Raw genomic sequence first — 25629 nt, 5'->3', positions numbered from 1 at the left:
CAGCTATGTCAGGCATCAGCATATTAAAGATGCCTAGCCATTGGATTCGGATGATTAAGGTGTGGTTCCAAGAGTACAGCTTGGCCCTTGGCCCCAGAAGGCTTGTTGTCCAGTAGAGAAGAAGACAGAATCATCTCTGGGCTCTTGGGTGCATTGAGGAGCCTGGGAGACAAAGGACTTCCCAGGAGGACACGCTCTGGGTGAGGGGGGAAGTAGGAGACGGTAATGGAGCCGGGCCCCAGCCCAGGGCGAGGCTTCTAAACCTGTGTCCAGGAGCCCCCAGGGTGACCAGCATGTGCTCGGGGTGACCACGGCTGCTCAGAGCTTCTCCCGAAAGTATGAGACTCCAAAATTAGTGGGAAGCCCTGCCTGCAAAGGCCCCTGGGCAGAGTGGTCCCTCAGAACGAGCGACGTGGCCTGTACACCATCACTCCTTTCTTGCCGAGGGCTTGGGCCAGGCCCTGATGTTTGATACAGCCCCTGAGGTCAGTGAGGGCTGTTTCGTTGCGGAAACGCGGGTGGCCATCAGGGTGCTGCTTCTCCATCCGTCTTCCTGCTCCTGTTTGGCATCTTAGCGTTAGTAACTCTAGTGTTACACGGCTCTGTTGGGCTGTGTCTGTGGCCATGTGGTTTGGGCGTGGGCGAGGACAGACCCAAATGTCCTAATAGTTTTACTAGTGCGCCATTTCCTGGACACATAGGTTGTTTTTAGGAAGTTTTCTCGTGATACCATCTATTAAAATAACAACTTCTATATTTTACAAGGGCAGATAATGTCTGGATTACCAAATTATCTCTTGGTTCTTTGGGTATAGAGTTTAGGCAATCACAAGCCAGAGAACTCTTTCTTTCTGTTGGGCAGATGTGCCTAATGCTTTATTTTGACACAGACTATGCAGCCAGTATCTGCATGTCATAAATACTCCAGAGAGGACCACAATTAGGATAAAGTGTGGAGCAGGAGTTTGAATGTTAAGTCTAAGTGATGTTTCCAACTGGGGCTGGCAACGTGCTTTAAATAATTGTGTTCTGATCATTTAGGTCTCTCTTTATAGGGCATCTTTTATGACCAAGACTGTCCAGTACCAAAATGAGCTACATAAATTCCTAATCTGGGATACAGCTGGACAAGAACGAGTAAGTCGCTCTTTCATTTACTATGTGTTTTTCTGAGGCCCAAATTAAAGCTCCAATTGAACTGTCCATGTCCCTTGTCATTTCACGTTACTCACGTCTCTTCTGCGTGCCGAGACACATTTGTTTCCATTTACATAGACCAGCCTTTTTCTTTTCAATTAGAGCCACAAAGTCCACTGATGGAGAAAGTGATAATGGGCACGAAGGGCATTTTTATACTTTTTAGTGTCTTAAAGGAAATGCTGACTAACAGGCCTGGTAAAATCCCGCTCAGAGCTTTGTGTGTAATTTGGGGCTCCATCCTCTAGCAAAGATATAAAAGAATTAGTGGTGGAAAGGGAGAGGTAAGCACATCTCATTTATAGCCGCCTTTTAAAAGCTAAAGAGGGAACTTGACAGCATGTAAAGTTGGAGACGTAAGTGAAATGGATGAGCTAACACAGTGCCTTGCAATAGGTACTTAATAAATGCCTGGTGATAAAATTGTCCAAGATGGTTATCTGCTTACAGAAGAGCCTGGACCAGAATGGGGCCTGGCCCGCAGTATCCCAGTGCAGGGTGGGATTTGGGGGGGCCCCGCCTAAATCAGACAAGAGTGGGAAGGTGGGGAGGGGCACCGACACCTGTCCGCTGCCTCCCTTTCCCGCTGGTGGGCCCTGAGTCTGATTTCCCTGTCAAGGTGCGTCTGGCAGACACCCATTATTCAGCTGCTGTTTAATTTTGTTTGCAAACAGTACTATCAGAACAGAACATCTGATGGATGCGCAGTGCTATCTGAAGCTCTTAAAAGTATACCCGAAGTAATCAGGAGGGATTGTCTGTCATCAGGCTTACCTAAGACAGCATAGATACTGTGTGCGGTATAAAACCCGACAAGAATCACCACAGACAAATGGGGGAAAACAAAACAAGCTATTTCTGTTGGCCTAGACGTAGACACCACACATTTGTACAGATTTAATGTCGTACGTTTGCTGTTTGGTTTCTTCTGGGTTTTTTTTAATGTTTGATGTCACACCCTGTATCCGATTACTCGTGTAAGATATACCTGCTTAGTCTCCTCTTTCCCCATCTTCTCTTTTGTTGGTGGTGTGCATTTAGAAGGGAGCGTTTAGGGCAGCTAGTCCATGCTGGCCCTCACCCTTCCATCCTTCCCAAGTGTTGCTTCCCACAGAGCCTCCCGAATAGATCTAGAGACATGGCTCAGGTGTCTGTCCTAAGAGCCAAGAATGCATGCGGCTCTTCATGCTCGTAATATATGGACCCTTTCACAGAATCCCAAATTTCAGTTATCCCCTCCCTTGTATTTGACGATACTGCAAAACCGTCATCCTAAAGAATCATGTAGATTCCATTATGCTTTGAGTCAGAGCCTGGCCTGGTAACACAATGATGTATAGCATCTTTTTCTAGACCATAAAGAACACAAGGGTTTATGCCTCTCCCCTACTGCTGCCATAATAGTAGGATTCTGCTAAGTTTTGTAATTCGCTGGTTTGCCTGCTTCTTCCTTTCCCCACTTCTGATTGATTCTGAACCAGGAATAGTTGTTCTAAGATGCAAATCTGCCTCACCCCTACCTGAAGCATGATCTCTTAGCCCTCTCTTAGCCGGGGGCTCATACAGGGAATGTAAATGAGACGAGCAGGCAGGGTTCAAGAGAACTGGCCAGCAGAACCCGTCTGTGCTGGGAGACCAGCGAGCAGCCCCAGCTGGTAAGCACTCCCTCCAGCCAGCTGTTGCCCCACAAGAATAAATGCCGAGGTCGCCAGATCACCATGTTTAAAAGAATCTAAGCACCTCACAGGTAGTCACAGATCATTTGAAATGCTGTGAGCATCATCCAGGACAGCTCTGTGAGCTTCTCTGGCTGCTAGCTGGTCCTGGGCAAAGCCTTCGACATCCTACCCATCCAGCCTCAGCCACACTCCATTTGCATCACCTCCCACCAGGTATCCTCTAAAACCAAACTGCTTCTACATCCCCAGTGTGCATACAGTTTCATACCCTCGTTTCCGTGTGCTGTTGCTCCCCCTTCTCGGAACACCGCCTGCCCACTGTTAGCCTAGAAAACTCATACTCAGCCTTCAAAACCCTCCTCTGATGTCACCTCAAGGGGGGCTTTCCTAACCATCCCGCTGTTCTCCGGTAAGTACCCACATTGCCTTACGCCCACGATGCTCACACCCGAATCCAGGGTCACCTTTGATTCTTCCTCCCCACAGCTCCCACGTTTGCTCCATCAGCACCTCCTGACAGCTCCATCTTCCCAGTGTCTCTCAGATGCGTTCCCTTCCCTTCATCTCCACTGCTGCACTCTGCTCTCAGCCCCTACTCGCTCTCGCCCACGTGTTCTGTTAGCCTTTTAGCCGGTCTCCCTGCTGTCCCTCTTCCCAGCCCCGCCACCCTACCAGACCGAGAGGAATTTCTTGACAACATAAATCAGACGCTGCTTTATGATCTTCGTACTTACCGCCCTCAGTCACTGCCCACGGCTCCCCTCCCCCACGGCAGTGGCCTACAGAGCCTGGACGGCCTGCTCTGCTGGCTCTCCTCGGTGTCGTCCTGGTCCACGTCCCCTCTCCCTTGCTGAGTTCAGTTCCTCAGACTCTGCCCACCAGGCCTTTATACACGTCGCTTCTTCTGCTGGAACTTTCTCTTCCCTCCACTGGGTGACAGCCCGTGGTTCCTCACCAGCCTTTGGTCTCAGGCTACCTGGTGCATCTTCAGAGTGTACCCAGCCCCATCCATACCTCGGCAGGGCCCCATTCGTTCTCCACCACTGGCCCTGATCTTCCTCAGCCCCATCATCCGACGTTGTCGGTAGACATTGGTCTCCTTACCTGTATTGGCAGCCTCGCCGCAGACTGTGGGACCACAGTGTCTGGTTCCAGCTGTGTTCTGGGGCCTGCAGAGTGCCTGCCCTACAGCTGATGCCCACATGTTGGGTGGACAATCAGCAGATAAACTCTTTGGCATATTTCTTTGTGTCCTGAACCATCACCTATTCCCTTACTTGTTTATCTGCTGTTAGACTGTAAGCTCTTTAGGGGCAGAGACTGTCTTCATGTCTGTGCTCTCAGTCCCTGGCACACGATGTTGATGCCAGTGGATTTATGTCAACTGATTGCCAGCCCTACTTTGGCACATAGAAGGACAGATCCTCTGCGTACTTTTACCATGTGAGTATTGCATGCCTCGAATTATAAATTTCTGGTATTTGCATATTTATTAGTCTGTTCTCTGTAGTAATAAGATTCACTGTGGAACCGAAACTCGTCATAAAAGGAAAACCCTTTTAATGAACTGACCATTCAAATATCTTCCGCATTTTGACCCTTGCACCTGTTGCTGCATATAGTTTTGACAGACGGATTGTCTTTCTCATAGGCTGGTTGTAACTGACTGCAAAGTGATTTCATTGCATCAGTGAAAGTGATTTTTGGAGAACATTGCAGATGTCATGCAAAGCCAGTGACGGTAGGCATCTTGTTAAATGAAGAGAAAAGTGCTGATCAGGATGGTGGTAGACGTGCTGCAGAAGATACCAATTTGTGTATCAAAGGATGGAGAGGCCTAAGGAAATTGATGGAGTCCTCAAATAGTTTTGTAAAACTTACTCTTTTTTTGACAAGGAGAGTCAGAAGTGAAATAAAAGCTCTCGTATTTCATTAGTATATGGTTTTATCAGAAGAATCACAGTCAAATTCTTGATCAGCTTTGATTCAGTATTCCTTCAGGAAACTAGCTCCTGGTTGCAACAACAAACCTAAGATTTTTCAAATGCCAGATAAAATGAAACTTGTTTTCATAATTTTAAATTTATTTTCTCAAGATAGAGCCTTTGTCAGACCTTTTTTCCCTATTATCTACCCTTAATAAATTCATTTTAAGGGACATTTTCCCACCAATCACCCTTCACTAACAAGGATTCCTACAATAGTATGGGGACCGTGCACAAATAGGCATCACAAATACATGTCATAAAGACGCCGTAAAAGTGGCACCAACAATTTCAACAGTTGGTCTGGGATCATATAAAAGAAAGCTGCTTAACCAAAGTCAAGTAGACACTGCATCCAGTCCTTAAAGATTTATGGTCCTGAATCATAACGTGGTTTCTCTTGATGACTGTTTCCAGAGGTGAGAGCAACGGGAAGGCATGGCCTCGTTGACTGTCACAGCAGTCATGTGAGGAATCATTCTCGGGTCTAAAATCAGGAATAAGTAGAGTCGCTTAGTGTCATCTAGAGCTAAGGTCAGCACTGTGGCCTGTGGGCCAAATCCAGCCTGCTGCCCGTTTTTGTAAATAAAGTTTTATTGGAACGCAACCACCACTCTTGTTTGTTTGCATAGTATCTATGGCTGCTTTCACTGTTTAATAGCAGAGTTGAGTAGTTGGAACAAAGACCAAATGACCCACGAAGCCTAAAATATTTACTATCTGGCCCTTTCCAGGAAAGGTTTGAGGATCCCTGATCTAGAGCAGATTTGGTGCTGATGTCCCTTGAGTTTCCTTTTAAGCTGCCACCTTCTTTCTTCACACAAAAGGACACAAAAAGAGTTTCAGTGTCTGTAAGGTGGAATGCCTTGTAACGGACTCACCCTCCCACAGGCAATGGTTGTACGTATCAACTCCGGAGTACACATTCGAAACACCTGTCTGAAGGCCTTACCAAGCCGCCGGATACAGTCAGAGACTGAAAAGGAAACTCGGTTGGCTGATGCTCACAGTTTTGTGGCCTTTCCCCAGAGGGCACTGCCCAGTCCACGCGGCACAGGGTGACTAGGACTCCAGCAGAAAGCCCACCCTTTAGCTTGTGGGGTTGGAGGACAGACTAAGGCTGCCAGAGCAACTGAAGAAAGAGGAGGCAAATCCCAGAAAAGATGGATCCAAAAGGAGGGATGCCCTCAAATCTGCTTGTAAATTCCCTTCGAGTCTTTTCCTGACTCCCAAATTGTGAATGAATGCGCAGGGGCGACACGACAGGACCCACCAGGAAGCAGCAGCTAGAGGGATGGCAGCACTAAGTGGAGTCCAGTCCTGCCATGTTGGAGGGATTGGTAAACCCCTTGGGCTTCCACTGGAACTTCAGAGGACTGTGCTTAGGAGCAGAGACCGTGGCGGAGGATGAAAGGCAGACCCAGATCAACCTGCCCTGACCACATGCGACACCACCCTCAGGATGAGTACTCAGGAACCGGACCTTCCTGCCCTCAGAAGATAAAGATCGTTTAAGTGGGCACACAGATTGAAGGGAAAGAAGTCTTACCTACTTACTACAGATGCGCAATCTCCCACAGAATGGAAACTAATAATCAAATGGAAATGCTGAAACTGTAATATCTGAAATGAAAAATCCACTGGATGGGTGACAAAAACTAACCAATCAGAAGAACGGAGAAAGAGTGGGAAAACAATGAACATAGTCTCTGTACCGTAGGGGCAAATTCAAACAATCTATCGTTTGTGTAACTGGAGACCCAGGAGTGAAAGGAGACCCAGGACAGGAAAAAAAGATATTTTGAGAAATAATGGCTGAAAATTTACCAAATCTGATGAAACATACCAACTCACAAATCCAAGAAGTTCAGCAAAGCCATAAGGACAAAGAAAACCACATCTTGTTATACCCTGTTTCCCTGCAAATAAGTCCTAGCCGGGCCATCAGCTCTAATGCGTCTGTTGTAGCAGAAATTAATATAAGACTGGGTCTTATATTAATTTTTACTCCAACAGATGCATTAGAGCTGATTGTCTGACTAGGTCTTATTTTCGGAGAAACATGTTACCATAAAACTGCTGAAAACCAAAGCTGAAGAGAAAAAGTCTTGAAAGCAGCCAGAGGTAACAGACACATGATGTACAGGAGACAGCAATACGAGTGTGAGTGGTGGCTAACTTCCCACGGAAGCATTGGAGGCCAGGTGACCTTGGAACCGTATCTCTAAGGTACTGAAAGCAAAAAGAGTCAGTCTGTCAATATGCCAAAATTACCTTTCAAATATGGGGTCAAAGGAATGGCACTTTTAGAAAACTAGTGGCTGGGAAGTCAGCAGCGGCAGCAGCAGCAGGTTTCTCAGGCTGAAGCGGATGACACCAGATGGCAATTCAGATCCATAGGGAGAGTAGTAACCACTGGAAATGGGGAATACAGAAGTCTATCTTTTTGTCTTCTCAGCTTCTTTAAAAGACGACTAGCTGTTTCATGCAAAAATTATAACATTGGATTGTATAGTTTCTAGTGTGTGGAGATTTAAAATATTTGACAACAGTAGCACATAGGACGGTGGGATAAAAGAATTAGACTTCCACCACGCTCTTAATGTCTTCCCTGAGGTAGCACATTTTAAACTCTAAGCAGACTGGAGAAATATATTGTAGTTAGAACAGCAACCACTTAAAAAGTCATACAAGAAGGTATAGCTAAAAAGCCAAAGGACAAACTAATATACTAAAATGAAATACTAAAAAAATTCAGTTAATGCAAAAGAGGGGAGTAAAGGAAGAAGAGCCCTTTTTTTAATGGAACAATATAAAGCAAATGGCAACATGGTAGACATAATATCAGTAAGACCAAATGTATCAATAAGTACACTAAACGTAAAGGAACTGAACGTTCCACTTAAAAGGCAGAGGATGTCAGATTGGATCAAAAATCAGGGTTAGACCATGTGCTGCTTAAAAGAGGATTATCTTAAATAAAAACAGGGGTGGCTTGAAAAATAAGAGAATGGAAAAGGATATTCAATGCATAAGCATAAGCAAAAGGAAACCATTGTGGTTCTATCAGTGGCAATAAATTAGATTTGAAGACCAGCGTTATTATCAGGGTTAAAGAAGGGTCTGATTAGAGGAGCGTTGGGGAATGTTATGTTGATAGAAACGTTTTCTGCCTTGGGATGGGGCTTCGTGGATGGACACATACCCATGTCATTTCATCCAAACTTAAGATCTCTGCACTTCTCTGTATGAATGTTACCTTCCAAAAACGCCTTGTTCAGGATGTTGCCAGGATGAAACACCTGCAAGGAAAGCTAACGTCCGTAGCTTTTGTTTCCGGTGGGCCCAGTATCCTCCCCCATGGAAGTCAGTCCAGTCTTTCCACCCAGCAGTGCACTTTCCTCTTCTGTAGTAATTTCTTGTTTACAACCTTTATTTTTGTTCTTTTTCCTCTTTAAGATGTACTAGTATATTGTATTGGAAGCTAGCAGGCTTTACCCCCGAGGCAGGATCTTTCTCACAAAGACTACTCAGACTTCATGTGTGTGGCCGGCCATCTGGGTCTGGCTTTGGTGTGGCATCATCCCGCTTTCAACAGTTCTAATCCACTTGTCCACCACGCTTGCTTTCCTACTGTGTGCGGGTGCTGGCCCCAGAGAAAAACGGTGTACTAACCAGGCAGGCAGGCTGTCTTCCCTCATGTAGTTAGTCTTAATTTCACTTTCTTCCCTAAAACTCAAATTCACGAGGAAGTTGCAAAGCCAACGGTTAAGCCCCTTGGATAAGAAGTTGCAGGCTCCTTCTGTATGTGAATTGTACTGCGCCCAGGGGCTCACTTCTGGGGACAGCTCCTTCCCGTGCTGGGGGCTCAGCCACCAGAACCGAGAGCAGGGTGAGAGTCCAGTGGGGTCACATTATAGGTGGGGATCAGGTGCCAAAGTTGGCGCGTAAGACGAAGATCAAATACAGGTAAAATTCTTGTCTTTAAACATTGCCATCACACTCCCTGAGCAGGACACACCAGCACATTCCGTACACATTCCGTACGCCCAGGAAGTGAGAGCAAGTGGGGGAAGAGCTGATCCTTTCCGGCTCATATTCCAGTAAATCAGCCTCGCTGTTCAAATTGTTGTTCCTCTTCCTTTCCTCCCTCTGTGTGTGGGGGGGGGTGGGGGGGAAGGCTGGCGGATGGGAAGCAGCTCTGCATACAAAGTTAAATTCATGTAAATGAGATGAGATGCGCCCCTCATTTGGTGTTGCCACCTGCACAGAGACCTCAAAAAAGCGAGTCACAGACTCACCCAAGTAGCGAATGTGACCATGGACGCACGTGACCATGAGCTCGTCTCCGTAGTACAGTGGCATTTGGGTTACAGGTTATCTTCACGACACCCAAATGCAGCCACTTCTCTGGAGAATTCGTTACGGGGTGATTTTCACCTCCTCAATAGTTTGGGAAGCCAAAGTTTAAAGGACTATTTATTGAACAAATGAATTGGGGAATTAGAATACCGAGTTCAATTAAAAAGCCTTTTTAGCTGAAATAGTTGTTTACAGCACCATATTTAATTCCTGTAAAACTGTATTCTGAAGTATCTTCTGAGAGATTTTTCAGTATTACTTGAAAAGTTGTGCCTTTGGTAATCACTGCTTCATTTGCTTGAAAGCATCATGTCATCTCTGGGTTAAGAGAAAGATTACCTTTTGTGCAGGAATAATGGGCTTAAAAGTCTAGTAAGAAACATATTTAACCACTTTTCCCCATTTTGTTGTTTCTTTCTCCCCTTCTCTGCAGTTCCGTGCCTTAGCACCAATGTACTATCGAGGGTCAGCTGCAGCCATAATTGTTTACGACATCACGAAAGAAGTAAGCCTTCTGTACCCTGTTCTTTAGACTGCTTGGCAACTCTCCTGGTGGCTTAGCTCTGCAGTGGCTCTCCTCCTTTGTGTTACAGGAGACTTTTTCAACATTAAAGAATTGGGTAAAAGAGCTTCGACAGCACGGCCCACCTAATATTGTAGTTGCCATTGCAGGAAATAAGTGTGACCTTATCGATGTAAGGTAAGTTATTAGACCAGGAGACTACAATGCTGGTTCTGTGTTCCTTTCCTTACTGAGCAATATCCAGTATAAGAATCTTGCTTTTATTTTATCTCTGACATTGAAAAATTCCTTTCCCGTTTGTAGTTGGAGTCCTGAAGTTGCAAAGTAAAATTAAGAGTTTGGACATTTGGAGCTAATTAGATTATGTCTATAGACCGGTGTGTGATTTATTTAAACTTTGGTTGCTTTGAACTTGATGTTTTCTGAGATGAGCATAGCCCCCAGCTCCCTTGACATTGGAAATGTTAATGGGGAAAGCGTATTTTTAGGAAAGCGCACTTAGTGGCAATTTCCGTGGACCACTTCCGTAATTCCCAAAGTGCGGGCTTTACTTCTGGGGGGGGAGAGAAAGCCCTGCCACTCCCCAGTCACCCCACTGGGGGCATTGCAGTAGTCCAGTTTCGCTTTGTTTAGCCCCAGATGTGGTATGGTTGGGAGGATCACGAGGAAGGGCCTCACCAGCCATTCCTGACACCCTTTGTCATCATGAGCCTGGGGAATTACTGGGTGGGTGGGGGTAACTTTAAGCTCTTGACGGGTAGCATTTCTGATGTGCAACTGTCGCCTTCCAGGGAAGTCCTGGAGAGAGACGCCAAGGATTACGCCGACTCCATCCATGCGATTTTCGTAGAGACCAGCGCGAAAAATGCGATAAACATAAATGAACTCTTTATAGAAATTAGTGAGTATCTGTGCCTTACGGCTTTCCTCTGTGCAGGGCAACATGAAACAGAATTATCCTGCGGGATAAAATTCCCTCCGTGCGCAGACTGGTCTAGTCTCTGGTATTGTCAGTGGAACGAGATGTGAGACTGTCAGAGGGACAGCGGTTTTCCATCATCGTGTGGTAATTGCTGGCGAGCTGCTGCCTGAGGATGTGGCCCTTCTATTAAGAATGCTGCCGCTGAGGAAATAATGCCCAGGGCCCCGAGGTCATCTCTCCCTCTTTCTCTCTTGATGTGTTTCAATTAGCCATCCAAAGTCATTGCAAATTAGCAAAATAAATACGGGGAAATGAAATGCATGTGGGATTCCACTATAAGCAAACCCTCAAAAATTAATACTAGGCGAGTAAAAGGTTAAGACCTCGTTCCCCCCCTCCCCCTTCCCTTTCCAGAAGTGTTAATATGATGACACTGGATGGGAGAGAGACTGCTGCATACCTTTGGGATCCTCTACAGATTGTATCTATGTTTATTCATTTCATTCAAATTCATCAGAATGTTTATTGAGGACTGCTCCAGGCTCGGGGGAGATAGCTGAGCAAGGTAGGCAAGGCCCCTAAGCTCCTGGATCTGATGCTCCTGCAGGGACAGTGAACACAAAAATAAGTCAGATCCTTTCAGATGATGAGCAGTGAGAGGAAGAAAATAATATGGGACGGAGTGAGAGCGTCTGCAGGTGCCCAGGGAAAAGGCCTCTCTGGAGGTGAGATATTGGAGCTGAGATTGGCCTGAGCTGGCCGTGCAGAGACTGGGGCTTCACGTTAACTGAATGTGTCGGATCTGCGGGCGGAGAACAGGAGAGAGCCATCCAGGCACGTGTCGGGGCTGGTGAACTCACTCATTAGGCTTTGTCGTCTGGGTGGGTGTGAGATTGCTGCAGCCGGGTGGGCCTGGCCATCCTGTGGAGGAGGGGGCATGACTTGCAGCGCCCCTGGGATGGGGGCCGGCAGAAAGCCCTGGTGCCCCTGACAGCTGACAGGTGTGGGCCCAGCTCCCACAGTGGGGCCACCCTGGACTTGAAGCCTCTGGTTGCCCAATTGCTGGGGTTATTTTTGTTTTATTTTTATTTTTTGATGATTTTAGTTTGTTCAGAGAAGTAGAGATATGGATTTTATGTAACATGTCCCATTGGTTCGATGTGGCCAAATGTAATTCAGATATTTCCAGAGTACTGTACAGCCCTGCCAAGCCCATCTGCGGCAGGTGTGGCCAGCGGGCTGCTGCTTTCCAGCCTGCAGTCCAGCCCCTTCGCTTCCATGGTACAGTCATGCTATTTCCTGTCTTCCTGGACTGTAAATAGCAGTTACCCAGGTGCTTTCTTGCAAGGCAAAGTGAGGCCGGTCACAGATTCTTCACAGCTCCAGCTAAAAAGTCTGTGTGTGGTGTCATGAGTGCGCTAGAATTACTCCCGCTTTTCAGTGTTGAAAGCGGGAATGTAGTGAACTATACCAACAGTGAAAATTCATATATCAAAAAGAGCACGTACGTACTCATTTTAGCTGAAAAATAAAAAATATGTGTTCACAAAGATTAGAAAAATTTAGAGATGTAAATTGAGTGTATCGTTTACTGGCTGTTGTAAAACTGCGTTAGCACCGTGCCTTCCTGCTTGCATTTTACTGAAATCGAAACGCTCCTATCAGAAGTATAAAGCTCAAGGACTTGTCACACTAAGTGCACTGCTATCATCCTCACTCACGTCGGGACCCAGGGGGTTCAGCGCACGTTCACTGCCAAATGGTTCACCGTGGAGGTGCCAGTTGGCACTCGCACCAGTGGGGTGTGGGGATGCCAGTCTCTGTTCTTCTCGTGGGGGTAGTGACCTGTCTCCATGGCATAAATGATGTTGAGCGCCTTTCCAATGTTTATTTACGTTTATGTACCACCAGGGTAGCCTCTCCTGGGACGTTTTGCCTGTTTTCCCATCAGGTTACCTGCCTTTTTCTTAACATTCATAGTTTACTTTGAATGTGAGCCAGTTGTTGGTTATGTGCGCTGGAAAGATCTACTGTGTGGCTGGACTTGGAGTTTTTTGTTTGTTTTTTTTTTACTGGGGAAGGGGAACAGGACTTCACTGGGGAACAGCGTGCACTTCCAGGTCCTTCCTCCAGTCACGTTGTTGTCCTTTCAATCTTAGTTGTGGAGGGTGCCGTTCAGCCCCAAGTTGTTGTCCTTTCAGTCTTAGTTGTGGAGGGTGCAGCTCAGCTCCAGGTCCAGCCGCTGTTGCCAGTTGCAGGGGACGCTGCCCACCATCCCTTGCGGGACTCGAGGAATCAAACTGGCAACCTTGTGGTTGAGAGGATACGCTCCAACCAACTGAGCCGTCCGTGAGGCAGCTCAGTTCAAGGTGCCGTGTTCAATCTTAGTTGCAGGGGGCGGAGCCCACCATCCCCTGCGAGACTCAAGGAATTGAACAGCAACCTTGTGGTTGAGAGCCCACTGGCCCATGCGGGAATGGAACCGGCAGCCTTTGGAGTTAGGAGCGTGGGGGCCGGCAGAAAGCCCTGGTGCCCCTGACAGCTGACAGGTGTGGGGCTGGCCCCCTGGACTTTGATTTTTGAAAAAACTCCTTTGATGAACTGGAGTTTTTAATCTTAATAGAATCCTGTTTGTCCTTAGTTTCCTTTATGGTGAGCATTTTTTGACTCCAGTTTAAGAAATCATTGCCTGTTTCTAGGTCATAAAGATGTTCTCTGCTTTTTTCTGCAAATGTTTCAGAGATGGCTCTGTTGTCCCAGCTGTATTTCCAGTATCCATTTGTTGAGAAATATGTAATGACCAGAAGCTTTAAAGCTTATAAATGAATTGGCAGTTTATTCACAACAGCATGGGGAGGATTTGAAAAGTGGTGTTAGGACATAGTGGGGGCCACTTTCTGGTCGTGCGGACACCGTACCGTGTCCTGCCCACGCAGGTTTGCAGCTGCTCCATGCTGGAAGCTCTCGGCTTGGCGACCAAGGATCTGAGAGCTGGCAGAGTCCATCTCAGCCTTGTTCTTGCCAAAATGCGCATGCCAGTTCATTCCGTGTTTTCAAAATACCTCAGTGCCAGGTACTGTGCTAGATAATCCTGGAAACAGAAAGATGGAGAAACAGGCGCTCTCTCCTTGAAGAGCTAAGGGTCAAATTTGAAGGGATAGTCGCGTAAACAAATACATAACAGCATGCTTGTGCCGTCCTGATTGATTGCAGTGTGAGATGTTGGAGAGTTCCGAGGGGGGCGGGGGCGTCAGGACAGCCCTGTGTAGGGAACAGCCCTGAAGTCACCAGGTGGGGATGTGGTGGGTCATCTGCAGTTTCTCAAAACTGACGTTATGCTTTACGGAGCAGGGAAGTGAGACCTGGTCATTCTCATACGTCGTTGGCGGCAGAATAAAGTGGCACAGACTCTTCAGAGAGCAATCGGGCAGCATCTGTCAAAATTTAAACTGTGCATCTTTCTTGCATGTGTGCTAGGTAGACCCTGGGAATCCAGTGTATGTGTCAGATAAATACCCAGGAATAGAACGGCTGCCCCAGCTCCTCCACTCCCGTTAAGTGACACAAACACTCAGGTTCACGGAGATACTTTTTGCATCGTTGTTTAATAGCATCAGAATATTAGAAACTAACACGATAATATCCCCATTGACGGGGAATGGTTAAATAAATCACGGTATATCCATATAATGCATCTTCTTAGAGCTCTTAGGAAGAGTGCAGCGGCTCTCCAGGCACAGCGGCGGCAGGTCCCCAGGACATAGAATGAGAGCAGCGAGGTGGGAACAGTGCGCATGTTTGCTCCTACCTGGGCTTCAGAAGGGGACAGGTACAGGTGCGTGTACCGTGCATGTCCATGCACACTTGTCCCTGCAAGGTGGCCTCTGCCACATACAGGACAGGCCTATGCCCATGTACCTACTAAAAACAGGACGTTTTTAACATGCATTTTTTTTTTTTTTGTAGTAAAAAAGTTTGTATAAATGCTATGTAATATCCTTGTTTGGGCCCTGAAATGGAAACAGAACATTAATGGAAAAACTGGTGGCATCTGAAAACAAGTCGAGAGTTCAGTTAATAACCATGTGCCAATGTTGAATTCTTCATTTTGACAAATGTCCCGTGGTGACATGAGATACGAACATTAGGGGAAACCGGGTGAGGGGTATACAGCAACTCCATGTTATCTTGGCAACTTTTCTGTAAATCTAAAGTCATTCCAAAATTTAAAGTTCATTAAACTGTTTCTATTTTAATGAAACCTGTCAGATTGCATCTACAGAACGGTTGTGTCTGAGAAGGAGCAGATTTGGGAAGTTAAAGCTCATTCCCTTCCCTCTTGGTTTAGGTCGAAGAATTCCATCCACTGACGCCAACCCGCCGTGTGGCGGGAAGGGCTTCAAACTCCGAAGACAGCCGTCAGAGCCAAAGCGGAGCTGCTGCTGACCGAGCCCCCTCAGGCTCCAGCGCGCTGGAGTGGGTGGGCCTGAAAGCGCACCGCAGGCTTTCACCTAGCCGGGCTGGGTCTCCTTTGCGCAAAACAAAGTCAGAAATCCACCAGTTCTGTTTCCTCTCTGAAGACCGAGCAGTAATATTTGTGGACTTCTGTTATGTAAAGACTCTCTGGTGTACAAAGGGACTACACGGTCGGCTTTGGACCTCGCTGAAAAGGAACATGTAATTGTATGGAGGGTAGGATTAAATTGTGGAGTAGTTTTGTAATCAAGATTTTATGTAACATTTGTAAAGAGAAAATTAGCACTTTCGTGGTTCTTGAGGGGGAAAAAGACTTTGTGGAGATTATAATTTCTTTGGTTTCCCGTTACCACTGTTATCCTTTAAAATGTGGTAGGATATCGCTAAGTGGAGGGATGGCAGTTATTATTTGAAGCTAAAATGGGTTATTTATAGGACTGATGGAAATGATTTCATCCCCTCCGTCTCCAAAGCACTTTTCATTGAATACATTAGCCCAGGATACACACAGTAAATTAACAAGAACAGATCGTGGCTAACCCTAGGTTTGCATTCTGACCTGTCATGTACGTGTCACCAAACTCATTATTGGCACCTTTTTTAATAAGCTCTCATGATCAGGATGGTGGTGGTAGAGAAGCTGCCTGGAATAAATTGAATTGCATATGTTTAAAATGACTAACAATGGTTTAAAAAGGAGGAAAAAGAAAGTGAAGAACGTGGTGTAAATGCTGTCAATTTTTTATTTAACCCAAATATTTTGGTGATGAAAACAGTTATCTGTTTCTTAGCGTATGTAAAGTCGTAGTCTATATTTATGAGACCATTGCTTAAAAATTATTAATTATGTAAATACATTAATAAATTCTATGTTTCATCCAACACTCCATTTCATCTTGCACCGTCTGGCGTGTGCCCGCCCAGTTTTCAGCCTGTCCACGGGGGACTCTTTGAAGCTCACTGATGCTGTGCGAGAGCGTGGAACACTCCGCTTACAATCTTTAAAGATTTCGCTGCCTTCCCTTGTACCCTCCCCCCCAAAATCCCATCTGGAAATCATAATACAGACATATGGCACTTTGACAAGCCTGAGTGGCCCTTCCTAGCCTTGGGGTAAAAAATGAAGCTCCGAGCGCATGCCATTTACCTGGTCTTGGTAATAAGTTCCTTTCAGCTTTAGAGCAACCTCAGACCGACTGCTTTAAGAGAGCTTTCCTTGTTAACAATTTAGCTTATCTTTCCGTTTCCTTTATTTTCCCCTGCCTCTGTTAGTGGTTAACACTCTTTTCCCTCAGGGAGCCTAATGAGGTTTTTAATATAATCTAAAAATAAAGCACTGAAGTGAAGTTGGTGAAAATTTGTTCCTGGTCTAATTTGGCACCCTTCCAACCTGAGTATTGTAAGGGAAGGAAATTTATAAGATTAAATAGGAAATGAAACAGCTTGAATTTCAAACTAAATTGTGTTTTCAGAGCTATCCTTAAACTGAACAGTCAAAACTTTTAAAAATAATTATTTCTTTGTGCACCCCACTTGATATGGGTAGATTTGAATGGGAAAATTATAACTCAGATTAAGTAAAAAACGATTCCCTTTTCCCTGGTGAATATCTTAAGCATTTGAAATTGTTTATTTTCTTACTGAAATCCTACAGGAGGAATATAGTTAGTGAAATTTCTAACGTCGTTTTGTTTAAAATCCATGTGGACTCTCTAACCCCTAGCATCTTGCTTCCTTCCCAGTGTGAAATTAGCAACCTTTAAGAGAAAAGCCGTGATTCCAGGGGTGGGCTCTCCCTGAAGGTGCTTTCACTTTATTTCATATACATCCAGATAGATTGGGGCCTCTGGCCACTGCCGGGGTTTATCCCTAGCTTTCCCACAGCTGTGCCTCAATCTCCACGACAACAAAATAAAAACAAAAGTTGTTTCACTCACTACCGAAGAGGCGATGCATGTGTGGCCCTTTCTCTCTTATTTTACCAAAAGATGACGCAAATCTGTGACCTTCACAATATTCCCACCAAAGCTGTCAGTCCATGTTGATGATTTCATGGTGTCTGGGTGCACAGGGAAAAGCAAAAGGCTCCCCTGCCTCTGATACTGTTGTGACATTTACTGGATTTAGCCCCAGACAGGTCCATCCCTTCAGCCCTCTGCAGCTGGTCTCCCTTCATGATTTCTCATATGCCTTCCTATAGGTAGAGAGTGATTCTCTTCAGGTATAGCCACCTGTTTTATTAACAGAATGACATATGGCACGATCCTTCGTGCGTTTCTGGGGCCTCTTCCCTCATTTTCACCGGTCTCAGAAATTGACATGGCACTACTTCTCATGCAATATCTTTTTAATCCTCAAAACAACAAATGGCTATCTCAGATCCATGATCCATACTCGATGAAACAGGAAAAATGTTTTCATTTATTTTGTTTGCTTATAAAGTGCAAAGGTGAATGTTAAAGTCAGGAGCAGGGTTTGACTTGGAACACGGTTTGGATATGAACCTGACTAAGCAATGCTCTAACACACATTTCATACATCCTTCAGTCTTATTTCTCAGGAGAAAAAGCTAGATTTCAAAGGAATCGAGATATAACCCAGCCATGAAAATCTTCTGTTTGGTTCCCTTGTCACACGGGGCCACTTTTTAAAACTTTGGGGACTGAAAAGAAAAATCATTAATTAACCGCAAGTATATATTGATTCCTCTCAGAGAAATTGAAATAAGCTCTTTGCAGGTGTCCACTCCTAGTAACCATTCATTGGTCACCAGAAGTCTCCTTTCACACAAGTGTTTTTCTGATTCTCTAATAACTAATTAACTGTCATTGGGTGATTAAAGGAACAAAGGAAGAGTGTGATTAAGTGTCCTTCGCTTGAATTTCTCTTTAAGGAGTGACTAGGGAGAAGTCCCTACGGCGGGCCCTTCAGGTTGCAAGGGAGCTCTCCATCACCTGCTTCTCAGCCACGGTCAGGCTGAGCTCTCCTCAGCAACGGGGAGAGTGTTCCTTTCAAATAACACGCTTCCTGTTGTCCATTTATGATTCTGTTTGAAGTGCCTGCCTCCCGTGTACATGTACTGCCTGGATGCCTCCCCATCTCTGAAATGATCGAGCCTTTTTTATCAGAGGCTTCGTCTCCTCCTCTGCGTGGCTTGGTGTCCTTCCTGAGCTGATCCATTGTCATTTTTAAATATATAAAGAGGGAAAGAAAATCACGTTTCATTTCAGAACTTCTCGTTTGCTTTTGTATTCTCCAGAAGGAAAGTAGGTCTGGGAGACCTTGTGAATTCAACTCTGGGAGATAAAGAAATGAAAATGTCCTTTAGCCAGCTAGCTGTTCCATGGCTTCACTGGAGATGTCACACCAGAATACCTGCACTTTTTGAGCATTGTGTTAAAACGGGCAAGTTTGATTCAGATTACACAGCACTAATTGGCGTGTCAGCCTCAGAGCTTGAAAAGGCATTTGTTCATTGTCATACGCATCTTTTATATTCTGAGAGTTGCAAGAGATGTTATTATATTAATTCTTAGAAGCGTTTTTCACTGTTTGAGATCGTGATTCATGGCCCTCAGTGTATAAGATACAGGCGCACAGTATGTTATGTATATGACAGAGCCCCTACACATTCAGGTGTCTTTGCAAGAACCTGTCTGTGTAAGTGATGAGAGAATCTGTTCCTTGTAGGGGAAAACGATCGCAAGTCCCTTAACTCTGATCTGTACTCGGTACCTGCTTTAGAACATTTGAGGGGGGAATGACAGCCCACAAACTCAGTCTGGCTCTCCTCTCTCAACTCACTAGGCTGTAAATGCTCCTCCTGACCCTTCAATGAAACTTAAATGACAGTGATAAGTTAGACATTGTGAACCTGTGAAAGACCTTTGTGATTTAAATTTGGAGGGACCAGCAGCATGATTTCTGTTTACTGGTCAAGAGATAGCGCACCTCTTCACAGTTAATATTTTTAAAGGCAGAAATGGAAGGTATGGTTAAGGGTCAAATTGTTACTTTATACCTGCTTTCAATTAGCTTCATCCATCAAACATTGAACAATGATTCCAGCTGTATGTTTAGGAGATAAAAATTAGTCCAAGCAACAAATGTATCCAGGAGGTAAGCATACAGTCTAGTTTTAGAAAAGGGAGGTGGGGGTGGGGTGGGTCTTAGCCCAGGCCTGAAAGAAACGACCCTCTGCCAATTTCTTCTGAAGGCAGAGTTACTTGGTTTGACTTCCAGTAACAGAAATCCAGGCAATTTGATTATCCGGTTTGCAATAGACATTAATGGAATTCTGGGGCATTTGTCCTGTTTTATGTGCAAATGAAAGAGTAAAAAATACTAGAAGGGTATTCCATTTTTCAGGCGCCTCCACTTTTTGATCCCAGAGAATGATAAGTGACAGACCCGTTGTGGTGAAGTTTCATTAGACATAATGAAGAAAGTGAATAAATAGAACCAAGAATGTCCATATTTCTCAGTTTGTCTTTCAGGATTCTCTTCGCATATAGATATAGGAAAATGATTTACTTCCCGAATCTAGAAGGACTTCCAGTAGCATAGATCAACTTGAATTTGATGGTCTGTACCATCAGAAATAACTAATGTCTGTGTTCTTTCCTTTTAGAGTATAATCAGTTACAGATATGTTAGAATATTTGGGGCTTCAAAACTAAAGGGTTCAGTACTGTACCTTCCATTTTTTTCCTTTTATTACATTGAACATTTCACATAGTAAGATGAGGATGTGTCATCAGTAGATAACTGAATTAAAACCATGGAGTCTTACAATTAATAAAAAAATTTTTTAATTTATTGTCAGTTCATTTTCAGATCTGTACGGTGCCCAGTGCCCCATCAAAATGCTTCATAATGGAAACAAACAAAATTCTGGGGAGCTTTCCACGAGCAAGAATTCAAATGCCAAGAATTCAGCCGATTAATGGGAAGTCCTCAGATAGTAGTGATTTTTTTAAAGCGCCTTCTTTAATTGGCAGTTGTAAACTGTCGACCTTAATGTTCTTAATCATTGAACAGAAACGGGACATGCTCGGGTGGATGCCACTTCTTGATTCAGGAACTTCTCGGTGTTTCCGGAAGCAAACTGTTTCATGTTAGTGCTACTTTGGAGAAAAGCATCTTTCAAATAGCATTTTGCACAGAGGGCCGATAATCTTGACTAAGAACTGAAATTGTCCAGGAAACTCCCACAACGCCACGTCATGCTGTAGAAAAGCCGTGCATGCCTTCTGCCCCAAGGCGAGTCCAGAGCCCACTGGCCACCCGGGGAGTGGGCGGCATGCACACTCCCACTTGCAGACATGGTCAGCACACAGCAGCGTGTGACTTCCCTTCTGGACTTAGTCCTAACCACGTTTGTCCCGTTATTTTGTCATTAAATTGATCCTTGAATAATTAGTTTTACCACCTGAAAATTTTGAAAGCAGGGTTTGAATTTGTGTACGTCCTTCTTACTTTACATATGAGGTTATTATATAATTTATAAAACTTTTCCTTAATATGGATCCTGTATGTGATGTCAGAGCGAGCGGTCGATTCACTGTGGGGAAAAATGATCGGCCACTAGCTAGTCAGAGTAACTGATTGGTGGCTCTATTTTTAAACCATTTGTTGTGTTGTGTGGACAGAGCTGTAGTGCCCTGGAAGAGATGTCTTCTTTTTTAACTCTCATCCAGCTCAGTCATTTTTTCACTCCTGTCACTTTATGAGTCCCTCACATAATTGTTAGTCATGCCTCTGACCTTCTTAAGCATTGAAGTCTTGCCTTCTCTGTGATCGAAGCAGACTTCTTGCCGTATTTCTCTTATTCTTCTCACTTTGCAGTGGGCTCTCCTTTAACGACGCAGGGCATCAGCCACCTGCTTAGTGCATGGGACATTTCCTTGTGCTGCCTTCGTGGTGACAGAAGTAGGTATTGCCGACCATGTCCACAAAGGGAGGTGAACACAATGAGCTATGTCAGAAAACGCAAAGGCTGATTTGAGGTAAAGAACTCCAGTATCTCCAGAGAGGGGGCGGGGGGCACTAGTTCACCATGGCAACATGACTGAGTGACAGATGGTTTTTTTACCATTGGTGAGGAGGTAGTTTAAGTGTTCGAACTTCACTTCCCCTGTAACAGAACATTTGTTAAAGTATGTAACAATCTGAGTCCACAGTCTTGGAGAGAAACAGCTATGGAGTATGCTGGTGAGCCTAGATATTAAAAAAAAAAAAAAAAAAAAAAAAAAAAGCTAAGCCCTCATACCAGCAATTCTTATTTCTCCTAAGAATGTCATGCCTTTTCAAGACCTGATGCAAGGAGCAAGATATCTGTGCCTTTTTCTAATAGCGTCTATTATGAAAAAAATACAATTCAGTTGCTTCCAGTTTAGGCCGCTTTGTTGCACTATAAACAGCCCAGATTTATAGCCGTGGCTTCGCTGCATGACACGTCTACCTGTGATGAAATATTGTAATGACAGTTTGCCAAGCTTCTGTGGAGGTTTGGAGACTTTATTTTTGCAGTCTTAACCTTGGGCTGGACCTAAGTCTATAGATAAACCATATGATGTCTGTATTGTTTGTAGATGCTGACAGAAGACTAGATCTTTGATTTTTGTTGTAAGACTTTTCTTTTTTTTTTTTTTAACTTACGCTGATAGTCGTTTGCAAATGGTGGTTGATTTGACATTCTTTTAAACTATATTGTTTCAGCTTGAATATTCTATAATCTTTTATAGAGTATCACATGCTAAATCACTACAAAATTTGTTGTAAGAAGGATGTAAACATTTTGTTAATAAAATGCTATGTTTATAAATACATGTATTGGCCTTTCGAATGGTTTCTCTTTGTGATAGTACATCAGATGTTTTTCGTAACCAGATATTATGAAATCATTCTTAAATAACTTTTAAAACCCGAAATACCCAGACTCCGATAGCTCCTGCAAGGCGTAGGTAGGTCTGTGTTGATCACGCCTCCCAGCTTCCTGTACTTTACCTTCTACACCCCTCATCTTTCTGTGAGTCCTTCCATAGGTGCCATGGGGCATGGTGCTGGAGGCAGGCCTGCCATGTCTCCAGGAGCGTCAGAGGGAGTTCTGCTTCCCTCCGGGTAAGGAGCAGTGAGCGCCTTGGTTTGTGGGACAAAAGCTTTACACCATCATCCGTTATTGGGGTTTCATCAAAGATGTCAGCATTTCCATCCCGCTGTTGCCTTTACCCCTGGAATCCCTCAGTGCCATTCATTGCCTGCAACGGTCCATCACACCCATTTTCTCTGTGGTATCCCTCCTAGGGAGAAGAACGTCTGTCTGTATCCTGTGGTTGTCCTGAGAGGACCGACATGTTCAAATGAGGGAACCAGGGAGGGCTTGAGACAGACAGACTTGGGTCTGAGTCTCAGCTTTGCCCCTTTCTAGGCTGTGTGGTTCTAGACGAAGTCCTGAGCTCTCTGAGTTTCCTTACTTTCATCTGTAAAGTGGGAAGAAAATAAGAGGCTGCCACACGTGGCTGTGTAGTTTGGCCAGATACCTGTATAACTGGCGTTCAGCACGGCATTGATAAAGAGTAAGCACTCTCATGTAATTTGTTTTTTAAAAACCATGTAATCCTTACCTGATTCAGGTAAAATAACCGTTTGTCATGAATTTGGCATTTCGTTTATTTTTGCTTTTTTTTTTTTGAAGTATAACATGTACAGAAAAATGCCATGAATCTTATGTGCACTTCAATGAATGTTCACAGAGGAGACATACCCGTGTAACCTCCCCTCAGTTTGAAAAACAGAATGTCACGCATCCCAGAAGCCCCGGCGGGTGCCTCCCCCTGGCACATCCTTTCTCAGGATAGTGCGAACATCCCAGGTTAGTTTTGCCTGCTCTTGAACTTGACATATACACACCCTATGGAATTAGGTTATGTCTCTCACTCATCATGGCATGCAGTGTTCGCATTCACTCTCACTGCGATACAGTATTCCATTGTGGGAACAAACTGCCCTTTATCCATTCTGAGTTGGTGGGCATTGGGCTGTCTCCCGACTTTTGCTGTCATGAATGTAACACAGCGAAGCTTCTTACACACGTCTTTGGCACCCGTATAGAGATTTCTATTGGACATATAGCTGGGAGTGGAACGACTCGGTCTTGGGAGATCTCTATCTGTGGGTGGGTTGCTTGGTTTTTTGCTTTTACAGATAACAGTTTTCTAAAGTGGCATCTCAAGTTCACTGCCACCTGCAGTGTACGAGAACTCGAGTTGTTCAGCATCCTTGCCAACATGCATACTCCTTTTTGGCCGCCCTGGCAGGTGTCCAGTGATATCTTCCAGTGGGATTTGCATTTTCCTATTTGATGTATGTTTTGCAGGGCTTTTTAATGGGGCCTGAAAGGGAATATATTTCTTAGCACATCTCTGGTGTTATAGACATTACGCATACCCACAGCTGGAGCTGTGTGGGTGGGGAGATGGAAGGGGCGGTGGTGCAGAGCCCCGGACCCAGGGTCCACTCCCAGTCTGCTCTTGATTGGGTAAACCAGAAAAGGCTATAAACAAAGTTGAAACGTGAACCAAAAATGGGGGGTCAGGAGGGGGAGAATGTTTGCTACGTAGATAACAGAACGTATTCCTATCTATAGTCTACTAAGAATGTCTGCAAAGCAAAAAGAACAACGCTCAAAAGGGGAAATAAAAGTAGTCATTACATGAAAAGGCAATTCCCGAAAGAGAAAATAGAGATAGTACATTAACAAATAAGAGAGGCTACAGTACACTAACGTGCATCCAAACAACAGAGAACTCATCTTTGGCCTGTTGGTGACACTGAAGGGAAGGAACTCGTATCTAAAAGCTCTTTGCTGAGAGTGGAGCACATCCAGCCTTTTGGAGAGGACCCCCCACCTTGGTCCACAGGTAAAGGGCCCCCTCCACTCCCCCCCCCCCCAGAGCTACTGTAGAACTCCTGTCTGGACAAGGATAGTCATCGCAGTCTTGTTTAGAACTTCTGGAAAAGGAACATAAACGGTCACATACATATTTACGTGGAAAGGTGTGCCCAATATATAGCTGAATGAAAAAAGAAGGGAACTCTTCAGTATGTATACACAGTGTGACTCCATTTATATAAAACATGCACATACACGTATTTATGTGTTCATGCTTTTAAATCTGGAAATCTGTACTCCAAGCTGTTAGCAATAGTTATTTCTGAGGAAAAGAGTCTCAGATGACAGAACCATCACTTTTTTTCACTTTCTATTTTGTATGTACTATTTATATTTTTAACCCCATATATGTGTGGATTTTTTATTAAAAGAAAAATCAGAAACTCCTACACCCTAATCCTATCTTTAGATCCTTAATGGAAACTGGCTCAATAAATATACTGGTTGCATTTGTCTTATTTTTCCTTTTTGACACACACACACACACACACACACATACCTTCAATTTGGTCAGTAAAAAGCTTAGAGCCAGATTTGGAGCAAGTGTATAGAACTTCACAGTACACGTTTATTTTATTTTGATAGTAGATATGTATGTTTTCAAGTTGCCCTTTCAAATCCTCTTAGAGGGGGTGAGGGAGTATATATAAATATGTGTTATGAAAAAGAATATTAGTTTATAGCCTCTCAAAATAGTACTACTTATTGCAGAAGCCAGTCTCATTTATAGATACCACGAAAAAGAGAATGACTCCACAAAAAGGAAGGAACAAATTAGCACAAACAGGGACGTTTTAAATGCATACACAAAACAATGTTGCTTTATTTTTCCACCAGCAACTGGCTGCTTGCCTTAGAACAGATAAGAACTAAATCATGGACCCAGGTTTCTAAGCAACCTTAATGTTGATGGCAGATTTTTTTTTTTCCATTAGGACTTATGAACAAGATTTCCATTAAGATGGTAAATTATGAAATAAAATGCAAAGCCTTTTAAAATGTTCAGTTGTTTTGCTTACAGTAATACTAGGTAAAAGCATGATTCTCCACGGAAAATGTTGGATGGGAAGTCAAGCATCATCAGCCTTCTAGAATTTACCTTCCAGGAGTATTAAATCATCCGTGCTCTTTATACCTTTTCTGAGCACCGCTGCTGGAGCTCGTGAGACAGAAGACAGTTAAAAAGACTACAGCTAATGCCTTGTCAAAATGCATCACTTTGTTCATTGTGATTTTAATTCAGACCTCTGGACATTAGCTTTTTGTTTTGTTTTTTTTTTTCTGCACAACCTTCCGGCATCTTCCAGGAAACAATGGAAGAATGCAGAGACCACTTTTTAGGAAAGTTGCATAAAGTTGATAGAACCTCAGATATCACTCTTCCAGACGATGTAAACAGGACAAGAGGATCAGAATTCTCTGTTCATCCTCAGTGCAGAGCATGACCTTCAGTAAAAGTACATGGAGAAGAAAATGGGAAGGCTGCAAGGGCTCCGCTCTTTAGAGAAAGGGCGTTTTCAGAAGAAAAGTGC

At 44.4% G+C, this 25629-nt stretch overlaps 1 protein-coding gene across 1 annotated transcript in view; it reads left to right on the top strand.

The window, feature by feature from the left end:
- RAB22A (RAB22A, member RAS oncogene family) overlaps positions 1 to 21372 on the top strand; it is a 44743-nt gene extending 23371 nt beyond the window's left edge. Inside the window, exons 3-7 of the mRNA XM_033094529.1 lie at positions 1056 to 1137; positions 9657 to 9728; positions 9817 to 9923; positions 10538 to 10647; positions 15017 to 21372. Coding sequence (XP_032950420.1) covers positions 1056 to 1137; positions 9657 to 9728; positions 9817 to 9923; positions 10538 to 10647; positions 15017 to 15114 — 469 coding nt within the window. The 3' untranslated portion in view covers positions 15115 to 21372. The remainder of the gene's footprint in view (positions 1 to 1055; positions 1138 to 9656; positions 9729 to 9816; positions 9924 to 10537; positions 10648 to 15016) is intronic.
- The last annotated feature ends 4257 nt before the right edge of the window (positions 21373 to 25629 follow it).

This window comes from Rhinolophus ferrumequinum, chromosome 23, assembly GCF_004115265.2.
Source record: "Rhinolophus ferrumequinum isolate MPI-CBG mRhiFer1 chromosome 23, mRhiFer1_v1.p, whole genome shotgun sequence".
Lineage (NCBI taxonomy): Eukaryota > Metazoa > Chordata > Mammalia > Chiroptera > Rhinolophidae > Rhinolophus > Rhinolophus ferrumequinum.
The sequence above is the reverse complement of the archived record's forward strand: the minus strand, read 5'-3'. Positions and strand labels throughout refer to the sequence as shown.